At 43.6% G+C, this 21,263-nt stretch overlaps 1 protein-coding gene across 1 annotated transcript; it reads right to left on the reverse strand.

Moving 5' to 3' along the window:
• Positions 1–294: 294 nt before the first annotated feature.
• Positions 295–17,294, reverse strand: SLC51A (solute carrier family 51 subunit alpha). The gene is made up of 9 exons (XM_004278791.2): positions 17,043–17,294; positions 16,325–16,419; positions 5,166–5,320; positions 4,308–4,381; positions 3,739–3,897; positions 3,078–3,189; positions 2,645–2,791; positions 1,015–1,120; positions 295–452 (listed from the first exon to the last, which is right to left on the reverse strand). The coding sequence occupies exons 1-9, from the start codon at positions 17,078–17,080 to the stop codon at positions 295–297; spliced, it is 1,044 nt and encodes a 347-aa protein (XP_004278839.1). The 5' UTR covers positions 17,081–17,294.
• Between the last annotated feature and the right edge of the window lie 3,969 nt (positions 17,295–21,263).

Genomic DNA, 21,263 nt, shown 5'->3' on the forward strand with positions numbered 1-21,263 from the left:
TCAGAGTAACCTTTTAATATACAAGCTTTATGGGCTAGTAGTGGCACACACAGAGGCAGTGTGCCCAGTTGTAGAACATCAAACTCCATCCTGTTTGTTTATTATAAAACTTAAAATACCTTCCTCAGGCAAGATCCAAAACAATTTCATCCTACTGCATAGTTCACATTCGTGTCTACAGTCAAGTGTATACCATTAGCCAGCTTGCTCTGACAATGGAATCCATCCCCATTTGGTCAAAGCTGAGGAACAGTAAAGAAATCTTGTGCCCATCTAATGAGTGCAGTGTCTCTTTCATTGTCCAAGCAATCCACCTCCAGCTTTGAGGTTCAAATCCCGGTTTGGAGAAGAGAAAGGTTCATATCCAACCTTGTCGTCTTTCCTTCGGTAGTATATTCGTGTGAGCACGGTTATCAGAAAAGTCTCCAGGATGAGGAGGTGGCAGTTCATCACTGCAGCATGGGGCAAAATATAATGTAGGTTATACTAACTTACAGAGGTGGTATACCACTAGCAGCCTTGGCATATGAGTTGAACAACACTTTCTCCAATTTGTCCTCAAACCAGGACCTAGAGATATTAAGTTGTCACAGGTAACATAGCAGGTTAATAGTAGAGCCAGAGCCAGAACTTGGCCCTCTACCTCCTGCAATTTGAGGCTAGCACTAAACATTTCTTTTGCGTGTTTCATCAGCATGTTTCATCATGACTTCTGCTTCCTAACCACACCCATTGCTCTCCCTGGAGCTGAGGGTTGAACCCATGGCTTCCTGGGTTGGCCATCAGGGCTGGCCTCAAGCTGTGGGATTGCAGCTCTCCTCTCTGTGATCAGAGAGGTCATAGTCTGCTTAGAGCTTCTGCTAGATTTCTTGCAGGTTCCTTTCTCAGTATTCTGAGCAGAACATTCTGAGTATTCTGAGATTGGCTGGCCCAACTTCCGTTCTAAGTTCCTCTCCTCCCTGACCTCCCCCTTTTGCCCTTCCTGGAATAGAATAGGAGCTCCTACGTGCTCACCTTGAGACCTGATTTTAGAAGAAAAGGGAGGCGTACAAGCAATCTGCCCACCGTTGGCCAAGACTGAGAAGATGGATGGCTGCAGGGCAGTCAGAATAAGGAGAACCTGCAGAAGAGAAAAGAGAAGTGAGGGTAGGGGCTCAGCATCCCCGGCACTGAGGCCAGCTGGCCCACTGCTGTGTTTGAGATGTGTCTTGTACTTGCCCTCTCTGAGTACACTTTTCTGAAGCACAGCCTCTTCAGGGCAGACTTGGCTTTTCTAGGCTTCCCCACAATAATCATGGGCAGGCTCGGCAATCACAGGGCTTTTACCCGCTAGCCTGACCCTGAGTGCTTCTGGGGCCCAGATCCTTTCTGTGCCCCTTCAGTCCCTTACTCTATTTTAGGCTCTTCTGTCCTCTGTCTTCCTCTGGACCCTCCAATTCTACCTACTATGTGCCTGTAAGCGGCACCTGCTTAGATCAAATGAGAATTTCTGTGAAATCACTCTGTTAACTGTAAAGGAGTCATTGTGCCTTGGGAATAGGAGAAGGGCCCAGCAAGGAGACAGAAAGAATGAAGTGAGAAGGGAAACAATATTGGGCTAGAAGTCACTGCATTTGGTGGAAAGGTTATCTCTGGGCTTAGAGAATGGAAAGTGTAAAAAGTAAACAAACGTGAGTTTTAGAGAATTGTCAGAAAAGATGTGAAGATGAAGAGGCAGTGTGATAAGAAGAGATGTGGGTCTGGGAGTCGACAGATCTAGGTTTAAATTCCAGTCCCATCCCTTATGAGCCTTTGAACAAGCCCCATAACATCTCAGTTTCCTCATTTGTAAAACAGAAATAATAATGACTCTGAGGATTATAGTGAATTTAAATGTAATTAATGTATGAAAAGTGCCTAGTATGTGGTATAGACACTTCATAGTTGTAGCTGTGATAATGCTGATGTTTCTGGTGGTGATGAATTGCAGGTTTTTAGAAGTAATGGGTAGTAAAGAAAAGAAAAAAGCAAAGGTATAAGAAATTAAGGTTTGATAATACATGTGTTATGGGTTGCATTGTGTCCTGCAAAAAGATACATTGAAGTCCTAACCCTTAGTACCTCAGAATGTGACCTTATTTGGAAAAAGCATCATTGTTTTGGTAACTAATTAGACATAATTAGTTAAGATGCGGTCATACTGGAGTAGGGTGGGTCCTTCCTTATTCCAATATGACTGATGTCCTTATAAGAAAAGAGACACAAGACACAGACACATGAGGGTAGAATGCCATGTGACATGCCAGGGATGCCAAGGATTGCTGCAAACCATCGGAAGCCAGGAATAGTCAAGGAAGGGTTCTCCCACAGTTTTCAGAGGGAACACGGGCCGCTGACATCTGGCCTCCAGAACTGTGAGACAACACATTTCTGTTGCTTTAAACCACCCAGTTTGTGATATTTTGCTACAGCAATGCTTGGAAGCTATTAAAGCACAGGAAAGCAAAAACTGGGAAAGGGCAGGGATTCTTTTCCAAATCTCATAGAAAACCTAAGGCTTAAGAAGATTCCCGGACCCACTTTTATCCTTTATTAGTCTCAGCTCCTAACCCCTATTATTTGTGGCTCATTATTAACCATCTTTTCTCTCCCAGGGTATAGTTACCTGGAACAGAACAAATTTGGCTCCTATGTTCTGCTCGCCCAGGTGCAGCTTGGCTTGACGAAAAAGGATGCCCAGGGTCCACAGAGCTAACAGGGTGGACACACCAAGGAAAACGTTGATCCATAGAGCTGTGCTCTTCTCTGAAATCTGGTGGCAGGCCAGAAAGTAGTCAATGAGGAAGCAAGCCCTTTTCTCTTTTTATTTCCCCTCTCCCATGGTGGGAAAGGTAAAAAAGCCCCAAAGCCTTGGCCCCTTCCCATTTCTTCTCTCCCCATCAGAGTCCCTGAGCCTCTACTTTTCCACAGCCACCCTGTCCCTGGGGCTACCCCATTCCTAGGGCTCTGAATTAGGGGATATTGGCTCCAGCTATTCCTTCTAGAGTCACAGGTATTTAATGAATCTTGGCCTCTGCTGCCCCTTACTCCTGACTTACATCTGCTGGGTCATAGATGCCATCAGGGAGGAGAAACAGGCCCACCAGGCTCAGTGTTATCTTGAAGAAGGCATACTGGAAGGGGCCCAACATCAGCAGCTGAAGCTTTTTCCTGAAGTGGGAAGAGGGTTAGGACCATGGACCCACAAACCACCCACCCCAAGAAGACCTTCCAGCTCCCTCACCGGGCTCCGCCATCATAGACATCAACATGGTCAAATGGATGGGGACTTCAGAAGAAGCCAGAATGTTGAGAGAGTTGGGAACCCTCCTTCTTGCCTCCCACTCACCCTCAGACCAGAATGCTGCCTTTGAGTAAGAACTGAGTGTTGACCCCAACCTCATTAACCGAAATAGACGGAAGGGGAAAGTAAATAGTCCAAAATCCAGTTTGCTCTGTGTGGTAAAGTTTGTAGGGGACAGTGAGCTTAAGTGATGGGAACTTTGGAGTTCTCCTTCCTCTGCTCCCCTTACCCCTGCGTGGGTGCCCAGTGTGTGGACCCTGGCTGTGGGATGCCCGCCCTTTCATCACTGGGTTTGTTCCATAAAAGCCTAATTCCATGAGGCTTGAAGCAGGGCTGAGAGAGCCAGCAGAGGCTCTTGGGAGAGTGCAGGAAGAGGCTAACCTGTTCTTCCAGGCGGCCTCTCCCTCCCACCTTACCTGGTGAGCATGAGTTGTGGGCAGCAGGGGCAGCAGCAGCAGCAGGGGCCTGTGTGGATCATCACTGGGGTGTCCTTCAGTGTCCTTACTACTGCCTCCTTCCCACCAAAGCCTTCCACCATGACCTGCATCAGCAGGTAAAAGCACATCGCATAAAACCTGGAGTTGGGGGAGAGGTGGGCCTGAGAGTACACAGCAGGGGAGGTGGTAGCAGCTGATAGGACAGCCCTTCCTGCCAAAGAAAAACAGACTGCAAAGGGGCCAGGGAGAGGTGGGGCTTCCTGAGGGGATCAGGTAGGGGCTAGGCGTTTTGAGTGTGTGACCCAAGAGGAAGTGAGAGAGAGGACAGGGTGGGAAGAGGGCAATTTCAGGCTGTGGGAATGAAATGGTGCCTGAGGATGAACTGGAAGTTCAAGGGCTCTATTTATGATCAGTTGGTTTACACGGATTTATGGAAGGGATAGGGGATAAAAGAAGACATGGACTCTGGAGTCCTGGGGTTGAGGGGAGCAGAGTGGGGGACCGCAGAAGGATATCCAGTTCAGCTGGGGGCAGGGCAGGACACTCACGAGGTTATGGCCATTTCCACGAGCATGAGGGCACGAGGGATCCAGAGACCAAAGCAGCAGAACACAGACACTATCTGCTTGGAGAAGAGCAAGGAGCTGGTTAGGGCAAGGAAGGAGGCTTCGTGCTCACCATTTACAACAAGGGCTCAAGGAAGCAAAACCTAAACATTCGAGGCACCATTACTTCAAAGTGACCAGCTGGAAAAATAACTAGTTAAAGTGACCTTGAGTCAGGGGGCTCTTTTGAAGACTATCTCAACTTATATCACTGGGGTAAGAGTAGGTCAGTTCATCTTTAAAGATGTTATTAGAGCATCTGATGTCTTGAGATGGCCCAGGCAGATGTCATCTGGCAGGAAAGGACTTCAGGGGCTTTGTTCTTCCCCCCAAACAGACAGAGCTCACCACATGGAAAGAGAAGTCCCATTTTATGACCTGGGAACATGCCAAAGACATATCTAATAGCTGTGGGAGCGAGTTAAAAAGACCTATGACATAAGCGTAGAGTGAGCATGACCCCATGGGAAAAGGTTCTTTTCCTCCTACCCTCTGAGGAACAGGGAGTTGGTGTGTCCAAGAAGGAGGCTTGCAATGTTGTAGCAGGGGAGTAGCGAGTGAGGCTGCCGGTGGGCTGAGAGGGTTCTTCAGCTGTTTCTGTGGCTCTACGATATTTCAAATGCTCCATCCCACTGCCTGTTGACCTTCCAGGCATGGGGTCCTGACTGCAGATATCAGACTAAAACCCTCACCCTAAGGTGGTAGAGGAAGGCAACTTGAATTGTTGAGTTTAAAGGAATCCTCAAGATGGACCCTGCCTCCCCTCCAGTCCCTCTCAAAAGGCAGCTACAGGGCCCTCACCGTGGGCGCAGAGCTGCTCCAGAGCAGAGTCTTCCTCTTGATGGGGCAGTAAGTGTTCTTGTATAGGTAGACAGCATCCTCCAGGAAGATGGCAACTGAGCCCAGGGCAAGCAAGGTCATGATGACCGTGAGAGAAATTTCCACAGGGCCCGATGCTAGAGTTGAAAGAGAGGGCAGACTCCAGTGAGCTGAAGATCAGGACTGAGGAGCAGAAGATGTGGGCTTCCTCATGTGGATCTAAATTGCTTTACCATATCTAGAATGACCTGGTCTAGGCCCCCTCATGCAGAAGATGGGCTATTTCTTAGATCTAGAGTATCCAACATGTGACTAAGAAATAGTCATTCTTCTGCATTCATGAGAGACTAGACCAGATAATTCTAGGTATGGTAAGGCTTATCTGAACCAGGATATAGACACCAAACAAGTTTGTACATAATTAGCAAAAATTCTAAATTAGGAGGTCAACAGGGTTTATTCAGTTTTCTATTTCAGTGTCAGGTGTTTTGCTAGCAGAACAGGGACCAATTAACATTATAATTAAAGCAGAATATAACTCTTGGTTTACTTTAGAGCTGTTTAAATTTGATTTCAAAAATTATGTCACAAAACTGGGACATAGGAAGGGACTTTAACAAAAGAAATGGGTATTAGTAAAGACTCCAAGGACATATGACCCACGTTGGCCTCACACTTAGTCTTACATTAAATGTGGCCCGGTAGCTCTCTTTAGTGTTTATTGAAGTCATTTGAGGAGTTGTTAAAAAGTAGCTGTCCAGGCCCTATCCGCATAGATGCTGTTTCAACAGATCTGGAACAGATCTGGGATGGACCCAGTAATCCACATTTTAAACAAGCTCGCCTGATAATGGTCAGAGGATAAACAATTTTTCAACAAACACCAGTGAAGCTCCTCTGGCCTCACCATTGCTAACAGGAAAACATTAATAGAGTCACAATATTTGTTTCTGAACATTTTCTAACCAATGCAACAATTAGTTTTAAACAAAGGGTTCTGTGTCCTCAGTGACTAAGCCTGGACCCTCATTTATCCAAGTCTCTTCCCTAGTTGGCAGACTCCTTCCTTTAAGCCACTTAACTGGCTACATGACAGATGAAGTGAGGGAAGACTGCCAGAGTCCAAGCCACTGTCTTATTACATTGGGAGTAAAGTATGAGGAAGGCATTGGCTGGTCTGCCCTATGTTTTGGTGACTGGGGGCAGCTCAGGCCGAGATATTAATGCTGACACCAAAACAGGGAGGAAGGAGACCATACCACAGTAAAGACTTGAGTTGTCATCTGGGTCAGTCATACCTGGTGGCACCACAAGGAGCAACCAGGACAAAGGTGAATTTGTCAAAAAATATGTTGATCCTGGTTGTTCTTATTTCAGGGCACACATTTTTCTCTCTGTTTCTGTTTACTTTAGCCAAGAGGCCCTTTACCTCTGACCACAGTTAGGTCTGTGATCAATCCAGAGGACCTGCCATGGGGAAGGTGGCCCTTGGATTCCAGGTCCCAAGTTGTACTTCTGAAGTCAGTAGTAAGCTTTTCCATTCTATTACAGGCCTCAAAAGACAGGACTGTGCTATTTTTCTTCCCTCCTCCCCATTCCTGCCTCCACCCCGCCTCCACTTAATTAGGATACAGCCCTCTGGGTGACCAAATTACTGGCTTGGCATTGCTGTTGCTGTTTAACTCTGTTGCCTCTTTCTCAATTACCTCTACAGATATTGCTCCAGTAGGCTCTGCAAATTTTAAACATTAAGAAAACAAAACAAAACAAACAAACAAAAGCCAAAAAACACCTGGTTGCAGTCCTTTATTAAAAAGAGACTTTACCTTCCTTCCTTGAAACTTTAAAAATATAAACATCATGGGGTGGGGGCTGACACAATTTTACCCTTATACAATAAAAATGTGGATTTAAAACAAGTATGATTGTTTTATCATGAGATACACATAAAGCCTTCCATATATCAAAATAATTCCAGATAGATTAAAGAGATAAACCTTTAAAAATCAAACAGGGAAAATTGAGAGAAGGAAAAGAAAAGAGAGAATTGTATCTGCATCAAGACTTTGGAGAGGGAAGACCTACCTAAGCTTAGGTGTAATCCAAGAAATCACAGTGAGAACGATGGTCAAATTTGACATAAAGAGTTTAAACTTCTGAATGTTAAAAAAATATATAGGCAGCAAACAGACTGGGGGAAAGCATGTTTAATAAATGTGTACACAAGTTTAAAATTTTTATTACATGAAGAAAATAACAAAAACAGAAGGCTCTTGCAAATGGGAAAATGATACTGACAGAGTTCAGGAAGTGGGAAAATAGTCAACCTGCCTAGCAGCCAGAGAAGAGCAAAATAACAGTAATATATAGCCCTACATTTTAAAAAACGTAAATGTCCAACAATACTGAAATTATTATGTAAACTACTCAATAGAATATTATGCAGGTGTGAAAAATTTGTGCATACCATAAAAAAATTTTTGCAAAGACTATGTACTAATATTTTAAAAAATGTGTTAACACTGTTTTAAAAAACAGAAAAACTTATTAACAGATCCACACATTTATGGTCATCAGATTTATGACAAAGGCTTCACTACAATTCAGGGGGAAAGGATTCTTTTTGAGAAAGTGCTGGGTTAATTGCATCTCGTTTAATATGCAAAGTGATAAAAAAGAACACTGACCCCTCCCTCACATCATACAAAAATACCTAAATGTGAAAGTTAAAACAATAAAGTTTTTTTTGTTTTTTTTGTGGTACGCGGGCCTCTCACTGCCGTGGCCTCTCCCGTTGCGGAGCACAGGCTCCGGACGCGCAGGCTCAGCGGCCATGACTCACAGGCCCAGCCGCTCCGCAGCATGTGGGATCTTCCCGGACCGGGGTACGAACCCGTGTACCCTGCCTTGGCAGGCGGACTCTCAACCACTGCGCCACCAGGGAAGCCCAACGATAAAGTTTTTAGAAGAAAACAGAGAAGTATACCTTAATGACTTTGAGATAGGCAAAGATCCTTTTAAAATAGGACACAAAAGCACTAATCATAAAGAAAAAAAATTGATAAACTGGACTTCCTTAAAATTAAGAATTTCCATTTGACAAAGAAAACCATTAAGACAATGAAAGGGCATGCTCAGACCGAGAGAAGATATTTGCAATACAAATACCCAACAAAAGACTCGTATCCATAATATATAAAGAATTCCTATCAGAAAGAAAAAGAACACAATTTTTAAAAGTGAAAAAGACCTAAACAGTAACTTTTCTACAGAAGATATCCAAATGTTCAAGAAGCATAAAAAGGTGCTAAATATTAATAGTCACTGGGGAAATACAAATGTGAGGTGCCATTATATACCCACCAAAAGGGCTAGAATTGCTTTTAATTTTAATCATCCTTTGACCGATGATTCTAAGTGCTGGTGAGGATGAGGAACAATTGGAACTCTCACACATTGCTATTGGGAGTGGTGCCACCACTTTAGAAAACAGTTTGGTAGTATCTATTAAAGCTTAACATACACCTACCCTGCGACACAAGAATTCCACTCACGGAAACATATTTGATAGAAATGAGTGCCTTAATCACCAAAAGAATGTTCAGAGCAGCATTGTTCATAATGGCCAAAACTGGAAACAGTCCACATGTTCTTCAACAAGAATACAGATATGGGCTTCCCTGGTGGTGCAGTGGTTAAGAATCCGCCTGCCAAATCAGGGGACACGGGTTTGATCCCTGGTCCAGGAAGATCCCACATTGCCGCGGAGCAACTAAGCCCGTGTGCCACAACTACTGAGCCTGCACTGTAGAGCCCGCAAGCCACAACTACTGAAGCCCGCACGCCTAGAGCCTGTGCTCCGCAACAAGACAAGCCACCGCAATGAGAAGCCTGCACACCACAACGAAGAGTAGCCCCCGCTCACCGCAACTAGAGAAAGCCTGCGCACAGCAACGAAGACCCAGTGCAGCCAAAAATAATAAAAATAAAAATCATTGTCCTTTACTATATGTAATTTATGACTAAAACAAACAAATCTTTATGTGAACAAAGCAGAATGCAAAATTAGCAAAGGGAATTTCCCTGACAGTCCAGTGGTTAGGACCTGGTACTTTCACTGCCAGTGGCCTGGGTTCAGTCCCTGGTAGGGGAACTAAGATCCTGCAAGCTGCGTGGTGTGGCCAATAAATAAATAAAAATAAAAAATAAAAATAAGTAGCGTGGTAAAATTATAACCATGTTTAAAGGATTTGGGGAGAGAAAGGTAGAAAAGAGTTGATGGAAAGAGTGGGGCCCTAATATCTTTATCATATAAAATGGAAAGTGAAGAAGTACTGTCCATAGTTGGCAGAATAAGAAATAAAATATAGGTATAGTATATACAGCTATACAGATAACCAACTAAAAATATTGACATAACTATGTGGAAAGAGTGGAAGAAGTTTGGTGCTAAGTGAATTAAACTTTCATGTATTATAGAGGCAGCTACAGATAATGTCCAAAATTGATACCACAGGAAATAATGGTAATTTGAAGGTAACTATCAGAATAATCATCATCTAAAAAAGGAGGATGAATCATCAGCTAAAAAAGGAGGACTTCCCTGGCGGTCCAGTGGTTAAGACTCTGTTCTTCCACTGCAGAGGGTGCGGGTTTGATCCCTGGTCAGGGAACTAAGATCCTGCATGCCGTGTGGCATGGCCAAAAAAAAATTTTTTTAAAGAAAAAAGAAATGAGAATAAATAGGGCAGGGGATAGTTGATTTTCTTTAGTAGCCTTTTTGTACTATTTAAATTTTTAACACATGTTCATGTGTTACTTTGATAAAATAAAAACATTAAAAAATCATTGCCTAGAAAAAAGCCTAGAAATTAATTAACAATGCTGTCTTTGAGTGATGATACTGTGGGTGGCTTTTGTCCTCTTTCTTTTCCAATTATTCTATAGTGAATACGTATATTATAACAAAAAGTTTTTTTTAAACACATACTTTGCCAAACATAGAATGACGTGAAAAAATTCATATGATATCATGCTTATAAAAACAGGACATAAAATTGTAGTATAGTATGATTTCCACTAATGTTAAATAAAAGCATAGAAAACAGAACTTATGCTACGATATTTGCAGTGCTGGTCTTGAGTGGTGGGACCATACATGACTGTTCCTCTTTTCACTTTTCTCTATTTTCGTACTGACTTCATTGAATTATTTTTACAATAGAAATGTTTAGTTAAAAAAAATACAGATAAAATATAAAGTCCAGATAGGCAGAAACCAAAATTAATTCAGTAGATTTCTAAAAACCAACATCCATTGTTGGGAAGGGGCATACCGCTGCAGGCTTCTCCTTGTGGGATTCCCCCACCCCCTACTTGACTCTTGTCCTCATCAGCTCACTGAGAGCTGAGAGTGGAAACAGCCCTTCCAGAAGCCAACAAGTGTTCACTGTCCTTGACTGTTCCCCCTCCTTGAAAATCTCCCTCCCCTTGACCCCCAGAACCACAGTTCTCCTGATTCCTCTCCTGGTCTCTGACCCTAGGTCTCCTCTACTGATTCCTCATCCTCTCCCGTACCCTGTGTTCTCCAAACTCAATTGCTCCCTCTTGCCTCTTCTGTTTATTGAGGTTTAGGATTTCCCTACCACTCCTCAGCCTCCCAACAACCACCTGAGCTGTTTCCACCTCCAGAACCTTATGGTACTTGGCTTCTGTCTGTTCGTCTTTCCTCCCTGAGCTCCCTGTGGCGGGCTCCTTCCTATCACTGAGCTCTCTGCTCAAACCCCCCTCCTCAGCCAGCCTCCCTTGAGCATCCAGTGTGGTGTTACCTCCTCTCCCCCAAGCTGCCCCCAACAGTTAGGTTATTTACATATTTATTTACTTGTTTGTTGTCTATCCCCATCGGAGTGATGGTAGTATAAACTCTGTGAAGTCAGGGATTTTGTCAGGCTTGTTTTCTGTTCTATCTCCAAGTGCATGGAACAGTAACTGTAACTATTTGTTGAATGAAAGAAATGACCCCATGAGAATTCTTATTGTCATCTCCATTTTATAGGTTTTATTCAGGAAACTAGGCTTAGGGAGTTGAGCACCTCACCCGTGGTCACACAGCCTGGAAGTGATGGAGCTGGGATTTAAACCCAGGGGTTCCTGACCCTAAGTCCATTCTCTTCACCATTACACATGCTGACTCTTGGTGTGTGTTCACATAGCTATGGAAGGAAATGTGGAGTGATATAAATGATCAAATGCAGCCCTAAGGTTGCTTAAGTTGATGAAGGTGGAGGTGAGCCATATTCCAACTCTTCAATATGGAAGTGCTTTTGCAGTTTCTTGTATCTGCTGGCTTTGGTGTTCATACTTGCAGCATCTACTGACTCTTGTATCCACTTCCATAACACAAAAGTATGAGAGAGAGAACTTCCTTAGCATACATAGCCTGACACCACTACTCTACTTCAAATTCATCTATCTTCTTGGAAGATTGTCCTCTATCTTTTTTTTTTTCTGCATCTTAACAGAACAAAAGTTCTGGAACAAAAGTATCCAGTGGCACAAGGATCTTTGGAAACACTTTAAACAAGGTTAAACATGTTTCTTTCCTGTGGAGTATACCAAGTTTTAAATCTGATTTATATTGTTAATTTCCAAAAGGAGGTTACAGAATATAGATTTTGCAAAACTTATTTTTCTACAGGCTCTGTTTTCATGGAGCACTCCTTGGGATTAGTATTCCAAAGAACACGTTTTGGGAAATGCTTGTCTAACTCACCTGTTTGAATACAATTATACCTTTAGCAACTAGCAAATTTCCCACTGTATCTGTAACAGTGAAGATTACTTTTTTAAATAATGAAAACAATATAAGAACATTAAAACTTTGAAAAAAGAGTATCACCATAATCCTAGCTAGTTCCTAACCAAAAATTATTTTCATTTTTGCATAATGTATTTCCATGGAAGTTAAGAGCATAGGCTCTGAATTCAAAGTAATATTCCATTTACTCCTTGCTCTATAATCTTGGGCAGGTTGTTTATCCTCCAATTAAACCTCTTAGCATGGAATGTAGTATTTGCTCAGTAAAAACTAGGTTTAAAAAAGCATCCTGTTATATGTATAACTGATTCACTTTGTTATAAAGCAGAAACTAACACACCATTGTAAAGCAATTATACTCCAATAAAGATGTTAAAAAAAAAAAAAGCATCCTGGTTAAAGTTCATACATATTGTATTACTGCAATCATACTGTAAAATTTTGCATTCTGTTTTTTTCATCTAACATTTCATCACAGCCTGTCAAAAATTATTTTTATAATTATTTTTAAAATTATAGAGATTTAAAAAATAAATATAGTAATAGAGCGAATATTAATATATCCATAATCCATTTTAAAGAGTGTTATGATATTGCCAACTTTGCTTCAAAAGTTATTCTTAGAAAAATAAAACATTACAGATGTACTTGAAGGCCCCTGTATATACCTCCTGGATCCTTCTCACTTCCCTACCTCACCTCCCAGGGCTAACTACTATTCTGAAGTTGAGGTGTATCTTTTCCTGTATGTTTTAATTTTTTACAATATATGTACATACTCAACATATTATATTGCTTTGCACTAAAAAAATCTATATAAATGGTATTATCCTGTGAAATGCTTTTCCACTCAACATTGCTTTCATGGTTGTTATTATTTTCATTGTGACAAACAAATGCTACCATAAGCATTCTTAAATGTGTCTCCTTGGCATGTACAGGAGAGTTCCTCTGTTCAAACACTTAGAATTGCTGGGTTGTAGGAGATGAGAATCTTCAGTGTTAAAGGTATCTAATTACTCTTCAAAGTGGTTATACCAATTTGTACTCCCACCAGCAGTCTATGAGAGTTCACAGTTCACCTTAAATTCACCATCACTTGGGATTATCAGACTTTCAATTTTCATCTTTGAGAGAGTAGTGAAATGTTATTTCATTGTTTAACTTGAGGTTCCCTAATTCCTAACAAAACAGATAATCTTTTTGTACCTTTATTGACCATTTGGGTTTCCTCTTCTAGTATGAATTGTATGATCATCTATTCTATCTAATTTTTATTGGGTAATTTTTCTTATACTGACTAATCATCCTTTGTTGGTTAAAAGGCTTGAAAATATCTTCTCCCAGTCTTTGGTTTGGCTTTTAACATTGTTTATAGTGTTTTTAGTTGTACAGAATTTTGTTTGCTTTATGTAGTCAATCTTCAAGATCATTTGTGCTTTCTTGTGTTTTATTTTAGAAATTATTCTCTGCTTCCAACTATAAGGATATCTTTCCATATTTTCTTTTGTAAAAATGTTTGCATTTACATTTAGGTACTTAATCTATCTGGATTAAAGCTATACTGGAGTTATTTTCATGTTTATTTACTTGCCATAGGGACAGGCAATTGTCCAGCATCACTCCTCAAAGAGTCCATCCTGTCCCACTGATGTGTATACCATCCTTTCATATAGCAAGTCCCCAAGTGGCCATAGGTCTATTTCTAGACCCTCTATTTTATTTCATTTTTCTGCTTGTCAGGCCCCTTGTGAAACAGGAGGGAAGGGGGAAGGACACAACCTCTAAAAACCATAGCTCTTGAGGATGTGACATAAACTGGTTAGAAACAACCAGGTCCAGGATAGTGGAAGATTCAACTTCCAGTGGACCTTGAGCCTCATTATACACAGATTGTAATATATTAGCATATGCTAAATGGCACATCCACAGGTGCTATGACAGTTTGGAGGCCAACCATAAAAGGACAAAAAATGAGCGGTGCCCCAATTCCTGGAAATCTCTGCCCCTTCCCCAAAATAGTTGGAATAATCCTCCCATTAGTTAGCCTATGAAATTACCCAGCTCACAAAAACTAATCACCCCATATTTCAGGGCCTCTCGCCTTCTGAGATGTGTCACACTCTGTCTATGGAGTGTGTAGCTCTGTAAATAAATCTACTTCTTACCTATCACTTTGCCGTTCACTGAATTTCTTCTGTGCAGAAGCATAAAGAACCTGGGCTTCAGTAAGTCCTGAGACCAGGCATGTGATTTCAATGAAAAGACAGTGGGGAACTTCCCTGGAGGTCCAGTGGTTAAGAGTCCTCTCTTCCACTGCAGGGTGCATGGGTTTGACCTCTGGTTGGGAAACTAAGATGTGACATGCCGCTCAGTGCGGCCAAAAATACATAAATTTTTTTTTTAAAGGAAAAAAAAAAAAAGACAGTGGATTCAAGTCCCAATCTGAGTTGTGTGGTTGCAGTTATTACATTATTGCTTTAATTACTCTAGTCTTGATATATAACCCTTAATATCTGGTAGGGCACATACCTTCCTTACTCTTTATCAAAATTGTCTTGGCTTTTCTTGGTCCTTGACTCCCACAAATAAATGTTTGGATCAGTCCATTAAAAAAATAATCGTGTAGGGATTATAACTGCAATCATATCACAGGCATTTCAAAAACAGATTATTGAAAGTTTCAATAGTTCTTCCAGAATAGTTCTTTCTTAAATGGCATTTAATTTAAGGAATAACAGAGTTTATAAATGAAGGAGGAAGGGGTTTCACCACATCCTCCAATGGGCACCTCTTCCTGACTCTCCTATTTCTGTCAGTGTCATCACCACTGTCCAGATTCTCGGAGTCATCATTTAGAGTTTCTTTTTCCTTCACTTACCTTTTCTAAATATTTACCAGATTGCCTGCTCTTTCTTTGGATTGCCTGTATTTTCCAATCTTCTTTTCCTTTCCCTGACACTGATATGGCTCAGGTTTTGCCCTTCCTGCTGGGCTGGGGCAATAACCTCCAATTTATACCCCTGATTCTCAAGGCTCTTCTTCCCCAAAGTCTATCTTGATTGCTGATTAATGATCCTGAAACACTATCCAGCCCCTCCCAATCTCAGAGCCCTTGTCCGCTCCTTCTGTCTGCGGGATAAAGTACAACTCCTCTGCCTGACACTCATCAGGCCCCACCTTACCTGCCCAGCCCTCTCAATTGTCCCCTGCTTCCCCACCTGTAACCTTGACTCTTGCCAGATCCAGCTCCTCAGTGTCTGGAGAACCTGCCTGCACCTTCTATCTCCACCCCAACCCCAGCCATGCCCACCACCGGCTCTCCACTTTCCAACTGCTACCCACTCCAACAGTTCCACTTGGGGACAAGGCAGCTCTCCAGACTACCAGGCTCAGAATGGTCTCCCTGCTTTGAACATCCCTGGTGCTTCTATTTGCACATTTTGTAGCAAAGCAATGTGAGATCCATTTTCATTGTGTAAGGAAGGATTTCCCAATCTCAGCACTATTGACACATTGGCCCAGATAATTCCTTGTCCTGGGGACTTTCCTTTGTTTCCAGGGCAACATCCCTGACCTCTATCCACTAGATGCCGGTAGCACCCTCTAGCTGTGGCAACTGAAACTGCCTCCAGACATTGTCAAAAGTCTACAGTGGAACAAAATTGCCTCTGGTTGACAATACTGGTGTGTTGTCACGCAGTAGGGAAACCAAATAAAATGTGGATGGGAGCCACATTTGCTTTTCAAGATGCTAGGGTCATTTGATTGTCCTGTTTTACGTGTCCAAGGAATAAACAGAGTCCCATCATCTGCCTTTCACTTTCAAAAGCAATTCAGTAATAGGATCTAGTTGGCCAACACTGTCAGAATACTTTTACAGGTTCACCTAAATTTTCAGAACATTATTCATAATAACCATCCCACTAGAATCGTACAGACCCTCTCCTGAGGAGGATGTTGCGCACACCTCAAGGGCATTCTATGGGGCTTTGGGCACCAGCTTGAGTCCCTGGGTGGCCCTGGGGTCTGAAAAATGCTCCAGACCACTGTCCCCAATTTGAGCTGGGGAGGCCCAATATGCAGCTTTGTCTGTGGGCCATGTTGTCGCACCTCTCTTTTGGCCTTTTGTCTCCTCTAGGAGTTGTTCTTCTCCCAGGTTTTTACCATGACAGACAGACACTGGGCCAGTCATCCTCCCAGGCCCTCCAGGCTGGCTAGCTCAGGACCACCTTTCCTCAGCTCCTCTCAGCTTTTCTGACTTCCCCCGGATGTTCAGTTTTTCCCTCCTTTCAGTTCCCTCTACAGAGGGTCCCTGACTCACCTCTCAGAAGTTGGGCTGCTGTGGGAGGGTGAGAGAAGCAGGCAGAGGGAATGCTGTAATTGGTTTTCAGTACCTCCAGAAGATCTGCCGTGTACCTGGAGAGACACCAGCGTGTGTTCAGAATATGGGGACCTGGGGACGGGGAGGGTAGCAGAAGGAACACCAGCAACCTGACATTCCCTCAAATACTCCTGGGTTCAGGGAGCTTGTCCATCTCCCCTCAAGGCCCTGACTCTTAGAGGGAATGGAGAATTGGCCTGGGTCACTGTGTAAGGCAGGCTGCCACCTAGGCCATGGGTAGGTCTGGCTGCAGTGCTCAAAAAGCCCATAGTCCATTTTCTCCACTTCCGTTGGGGCAGAAGCCCAGAGGTTGGCTAGGGAGAAACAGCAGGGTCCCAGAGAAGGAGTGGACCCTTAGTACCAGGAATGGATCTCCAGCTGGTCAGGGCTCTGTGCATGCCCCCCATTGCCCCCACCTCTGGGATCTTTCTCTCCCTGGTTGGTGGCCAAAGCCAAGGCTCTGAAGGGTCATACACTCGCCCTACCCCACAGTGTCCCTGAGAACCTTGTGGGATGGCCAGCCCATTATTAGTCCTGGGTCATTCTGTGTGCTGGGAGCCAAAGGGCCCTGAGAGGGAGGTAGGGACAGGTCAGAGTGAGAGGGGCCCCTGCTGCTTAGCAACCAGCTCCTGGCTCGGGGCTTGCCTCCCTCACTCACCTGGGATCAAGCTTTATCTGAGTCCTGTCTGGCTCCATTGTCTCCTTTTTCTCTCCGGCTTTCCTTCCTGGCAGGCACTGAGGACCCAGGAGGGACAGGCAGGCGTGGGCCCCGGGGAAGGTGGCTCCTGCCGGCTCTGCTGCCTGCGGGACTGGGCTGTGGGTAGGTGGAGTGGCTGGGTCTTCCCCTCTGGCTCTCTCCCTTCTCAGGCCTCCGTGCCCACAAGCTCCTATCTCAGAGTTCACCGCAGAGGAATTTGATCCCCTCGGCTGGCTGGTTGAGTTCCCTGGTTCCTACTCCTCCCTGTCGGTAGGTGTGGCCCCTCCTTCCTCCCTCCCACAAATGCCTCTGGCCGCCCCTTGTCCCCAGCCTGCCCTCACCCTCCATCCCTCCTAAGGAGCCTTTTAGAGACAAAATCCTTGGTCCTCCCGGCAAAACCCCCTGGTCAGCAACACCCTCTCCCTCAGAATCTGGCTGGAACGCTGGCTCTGTCCCCCTGAAGATGGAAGTCAGGGCTGAGGCCTTGACTGTGTTGGTGCTGTTGGCTTGGAGTGTGGAAGGGAGGGCTAGCCGGGAAGTCCAGACAAGGCCCATGTGGGCTTCCCAAAGCCCAGCCCACAGCATCCTGATGACAGGCTCATCCAGCCAAACAGCACCCCCCGCCACAACCCCCGAAGATGCAGCAAATGGGGAGTGGGGGAGGGTGTATTTAAGAGGCAGAGTTACTGAGTGAGATTTCTGGGCATTCTGACAGATTCTGAAAAACCGCCAAATTGTATGCTTCTGAACTATTTTATTGATTGGTGGTTTCTCTTCTCTCTCCAAGTAGATTTAAACCTATTTAAGGCCAAGCATAGTACCCCTAAGTTCCCAGCACAGGACCTCACACATAGTAAGTGCTCCTTAGAATTGGTTGCATGAATGATAAAATAATAAAATCATAGCAACAGTAGCTAATGTATATTGAGCATTCATGCACCAGGTGCTGTAGGAATTGCTGCATGTTCCTTATCTCATTTAAACCTTACAATTACTCTTACGAGGTAAATGCTATCTTTATTCCCACGTTACAGATAATGAAACTGAGGCTCAGAGGCGTTATGACACCAGGTTGGATAGAAAGACATGGAGGTGTGGAGAGAGGCAGAAGGGACCTGGGTCAGGGGCTGTGTTGAGGCTCAGATGAAGTTTTCGATGGTAAAAAAACGGAAGAGAGAAGAAAAAAGGCCCATGAGAGGGTCAAGAGAATCAGTTCTGGGAAGGTAGAGAAATCCCCCTGCTCTGGGCTGGTAAGTAAATACAATCAGAGGAAGAAGTTACTGATGTGGACCAAGAAGACTCCCTCCTCCTGTCCCACAGCACCTCAAAATATCTCCTGAGTTTCAAGAAGAGCCCTCTCCCTTTTTACCCTTCTCCTAAAGTACAGTTCTCTGGACAGGACAATGTAGTGATCCAGGAGTCTCAGGGGCCAGTTACCTCCTAAGGTAGAGGGAAGGGCACAACACATAAGACAAGGGCACTAACCTCCGGAGGGTCAGTCGCCTGGGCCCCACCCTAGCAAGGCGCAGGCTGACTCAACTTCCTCAACCATTTCCACAGGAGTGTTCCATCCTCCCTGGGTCATTCATCTCTAGCCCGGTAAGAGGCCTTGAGCTTAACCGCCCAGAGCCCTGAACTTTAGACTTCCCTATAGGAGAACACAGTGTGCTGAGGATGTTCTCTGAAACTTCTTTGGGACAGAAATGGGGGGTCGGGGGTGGTGGAGGCAGGAGAGGAGGTTTGAAGAGCAGGAGGGAGTTGGAAAGGGAAGGCTGCTGGGCTGACACTCATGTTTCCGCAGCCGGGCAGCAGGCACTGGGAGGCCCAGGGGAGACTGGCTAATCCTCAGGATGGATGATGATGGAAGGAAGAATGGCAGGGGGTTGGTGAGAGGGAGGGCTTTAGTGCTGATGTGGTACTTCTGTCTGAACCAAAGTCCCTATCTTCTACACAGTGGGACCCATGAGTTAGTTAAGGCCGAGCTATCCATAGCTAAGGCGTATCAGGAAGGTGACCTGGACCAGCCAATCAGGTTCTTCTCTTGCTAATTTAGGACTGCTAGCTGTCAAACACTGATTTTTAGAATCAAGAGAAACAAATTCTTTGGACTTCCCTGGTGGTCCAGTGGTTAAGACTCCGTGCTCCCAGTGCAGGGGCCCAGGTTCGAACTAGATCCCGCATGCAGCAACAAAAATCCTGCGTGCTGCAACTAAGACGCGGCACAGCCAAATAAATAAATAAATATTTTAAAAAGTAATAACCTATTAAAGAAAAAGAACGAATTCTTCACTTCATTTTTCTTTTTTTGGGTTTAATTTTCTCCACAAAACCATATGGTAACATGATAAGACATCTATCACTTCAGTTTTGGCTTTCTCAGTGTAAGGGTAATTTTTGAAAAAAAAAAGACCAACCAACCATAAATTTCATCAGTTTTCCCTAGTACTCCTCAATCATTTTATATTTATTATTTTTTTAAATACTGTATTCTTCTTTTTAAAAAAATTTATTTATTTTCTTTATTTCTTTGGCTGTGTCGGTCTTAGTTGCAGCACACGGGATCTTCGCTGAGGCGTGTGGGCTTCTCTCTTAGTTGTGGTGTGTGGGTTTTCTCTCTCTGGTTGTGGCGTACGGGCTCCAGAGAGCATGGGCTCTGTAGTTTGTGGCACTAGGGCTCTCTCGTTGAGGTGTGCAAGATGAGTAGTTGTGGCGCGTGGGCTTATTTGCCCTGTGGCATGTGGGATCTTGTGAGTGTGTGTGTGTGTAATGTCTTCATATGGCTTGGGTATCATGGTAATATTAACTTCATATAATGAATTAGGAAGTGTTCTTTCTTCTTTCCTCTTCTATGTCTTGGAAGAGTTTGAGAAGGGCTGGTGTTCATTATTCTTTAACGTTTGGTATAATTTACCAGTGAAGCCTTAGGCATTCTTTTTTTTTTTTTTTTTTTTTTTTTTTTAGGCATTCTTTTTTGAAGAGTCTACCATGTTATCAACCTTATTGATATCCCATTCTTCAATTCTAAGCTGTTTTAGACTAGCCCCTTATTGGTTGATTACTTTTGGGGTCATTTAAATAATATTATCTCTTTAAAAAAAAACCCAGAATAAATAAACGAACCAAATCAAACCAAAACCAATCAGTTTTGGTTTGGTAACCAAGAGGTTACCAGAGGGTAAGGGGCGGGAGGGAGGATGAAATGCGTAAAGGGGATCAACTGCATGTTGATGGATGGAAACTTTTGGTGGTGAACATACTGTAAGTGTACACAGAATTGGAAATATAATGTCCTACACATGAAAAGTATATAATGTTAAAACCAGTGTTAATAAAAATACAGTTTTTTAAAATTAAAAAAATTTAAATTGCATTCTAATATAATGCCTATCAACATCATAAGATGCTGCTTCTTTTGCAAGATTTAAAATGTCACTTTGCAATAAGTTGTCATCGTACCTGTACTTGGCATTGTTTTGCATTGCAGTTGAGATGTAAAAGGAAGATGCTAGTATTAAAGGAAAAGTGATATTTGAGTGGGGCCTCATTTCTCATTCATTAGTGAATATTTTTGTGTTCTGATGTTTTTGTTTACTACACAACATTATAAGTTTAGGGATTCAGATGATGACAACTAAGAACGCAAAAAGGCTCCTGAATTCTAAAACTACAAACATTGAAATACAGGGTGCTAAATTCAATAAATCAATGAAAGAAAAAGTCCACAAACAAACTCTAGAGATTAGCACATAGGGTGTTTATTAGGGGATGATTTTGGGACCAACACCTGTGGAAGGCAAGGGAAAGAAAGGAAAGGGAAGGAAGCAGGGCTGAGCAAAGGGAGAAGTCAATCTGTGGTAAGGGCCTAATAAAAGCCTCAGCCAACTGCAAGGTCACATGGGGGCTAGGATGGCCCTTCGGATTTGTCCTGCACTGGGGCAAAGTGTCTGGGCCTTTATAACCTCATGTTGGACCACTCCTTGGATGCAACCTGCCCCTGGAAGGAGGTGGGACCCTGGGTGAGGCAATTTTCTTTAGGGGAGGCAATCCCCAAAGCTGAGGCTGTTTTCTAGCCACTGGGGGGATAAGATCTTCATTCCTGAAGGGGGTTCTGGGAGGCACCTCATAGTGCTACCCGCAGATCTTAGTGCACATGAAGAACTTAGTATCTGTCGTAAGAGGGAA

The sequence above is a fragment of the Orcinus orca genome, chromosome 5 (genome assembly GCF_937001465.1).
Source record: "Orcinus orca chromosome 5, mOrcOrc1.1, whole genome shotgun sequence".
NCBI classification, from domain to species: Eukaryota; Metazoa; Chordata; class Mammalia; order Artiodactyla; family Delphinidae; genus Orcinus; species Orcinus orca.

Excerpts from the sequence above, each read along its gene's own strand:
- SLC51A (XM_004278791.2), bottom strand. The coding sequence starts at position 17,080 with ATGGAGCCAGACAGGACTCAGATAAAGCTTGATCCCAG. Across the intron at positions 3,898-4,307 it reads GTGGAAATGGCCATAACCTC|GTTTTATGCGATGTGCTTTT; the intron begins GTGAGTGTCCTG and ends CCCCAACTCCAG. Across the intron at positions 1,121-2,644 it reads CCAAATTTGTTCTGTTCCAG|GTTCTCCTTATTCTGACTGC; the intron begins GTAACTATACCC and ends TCTCTTCTGCAG.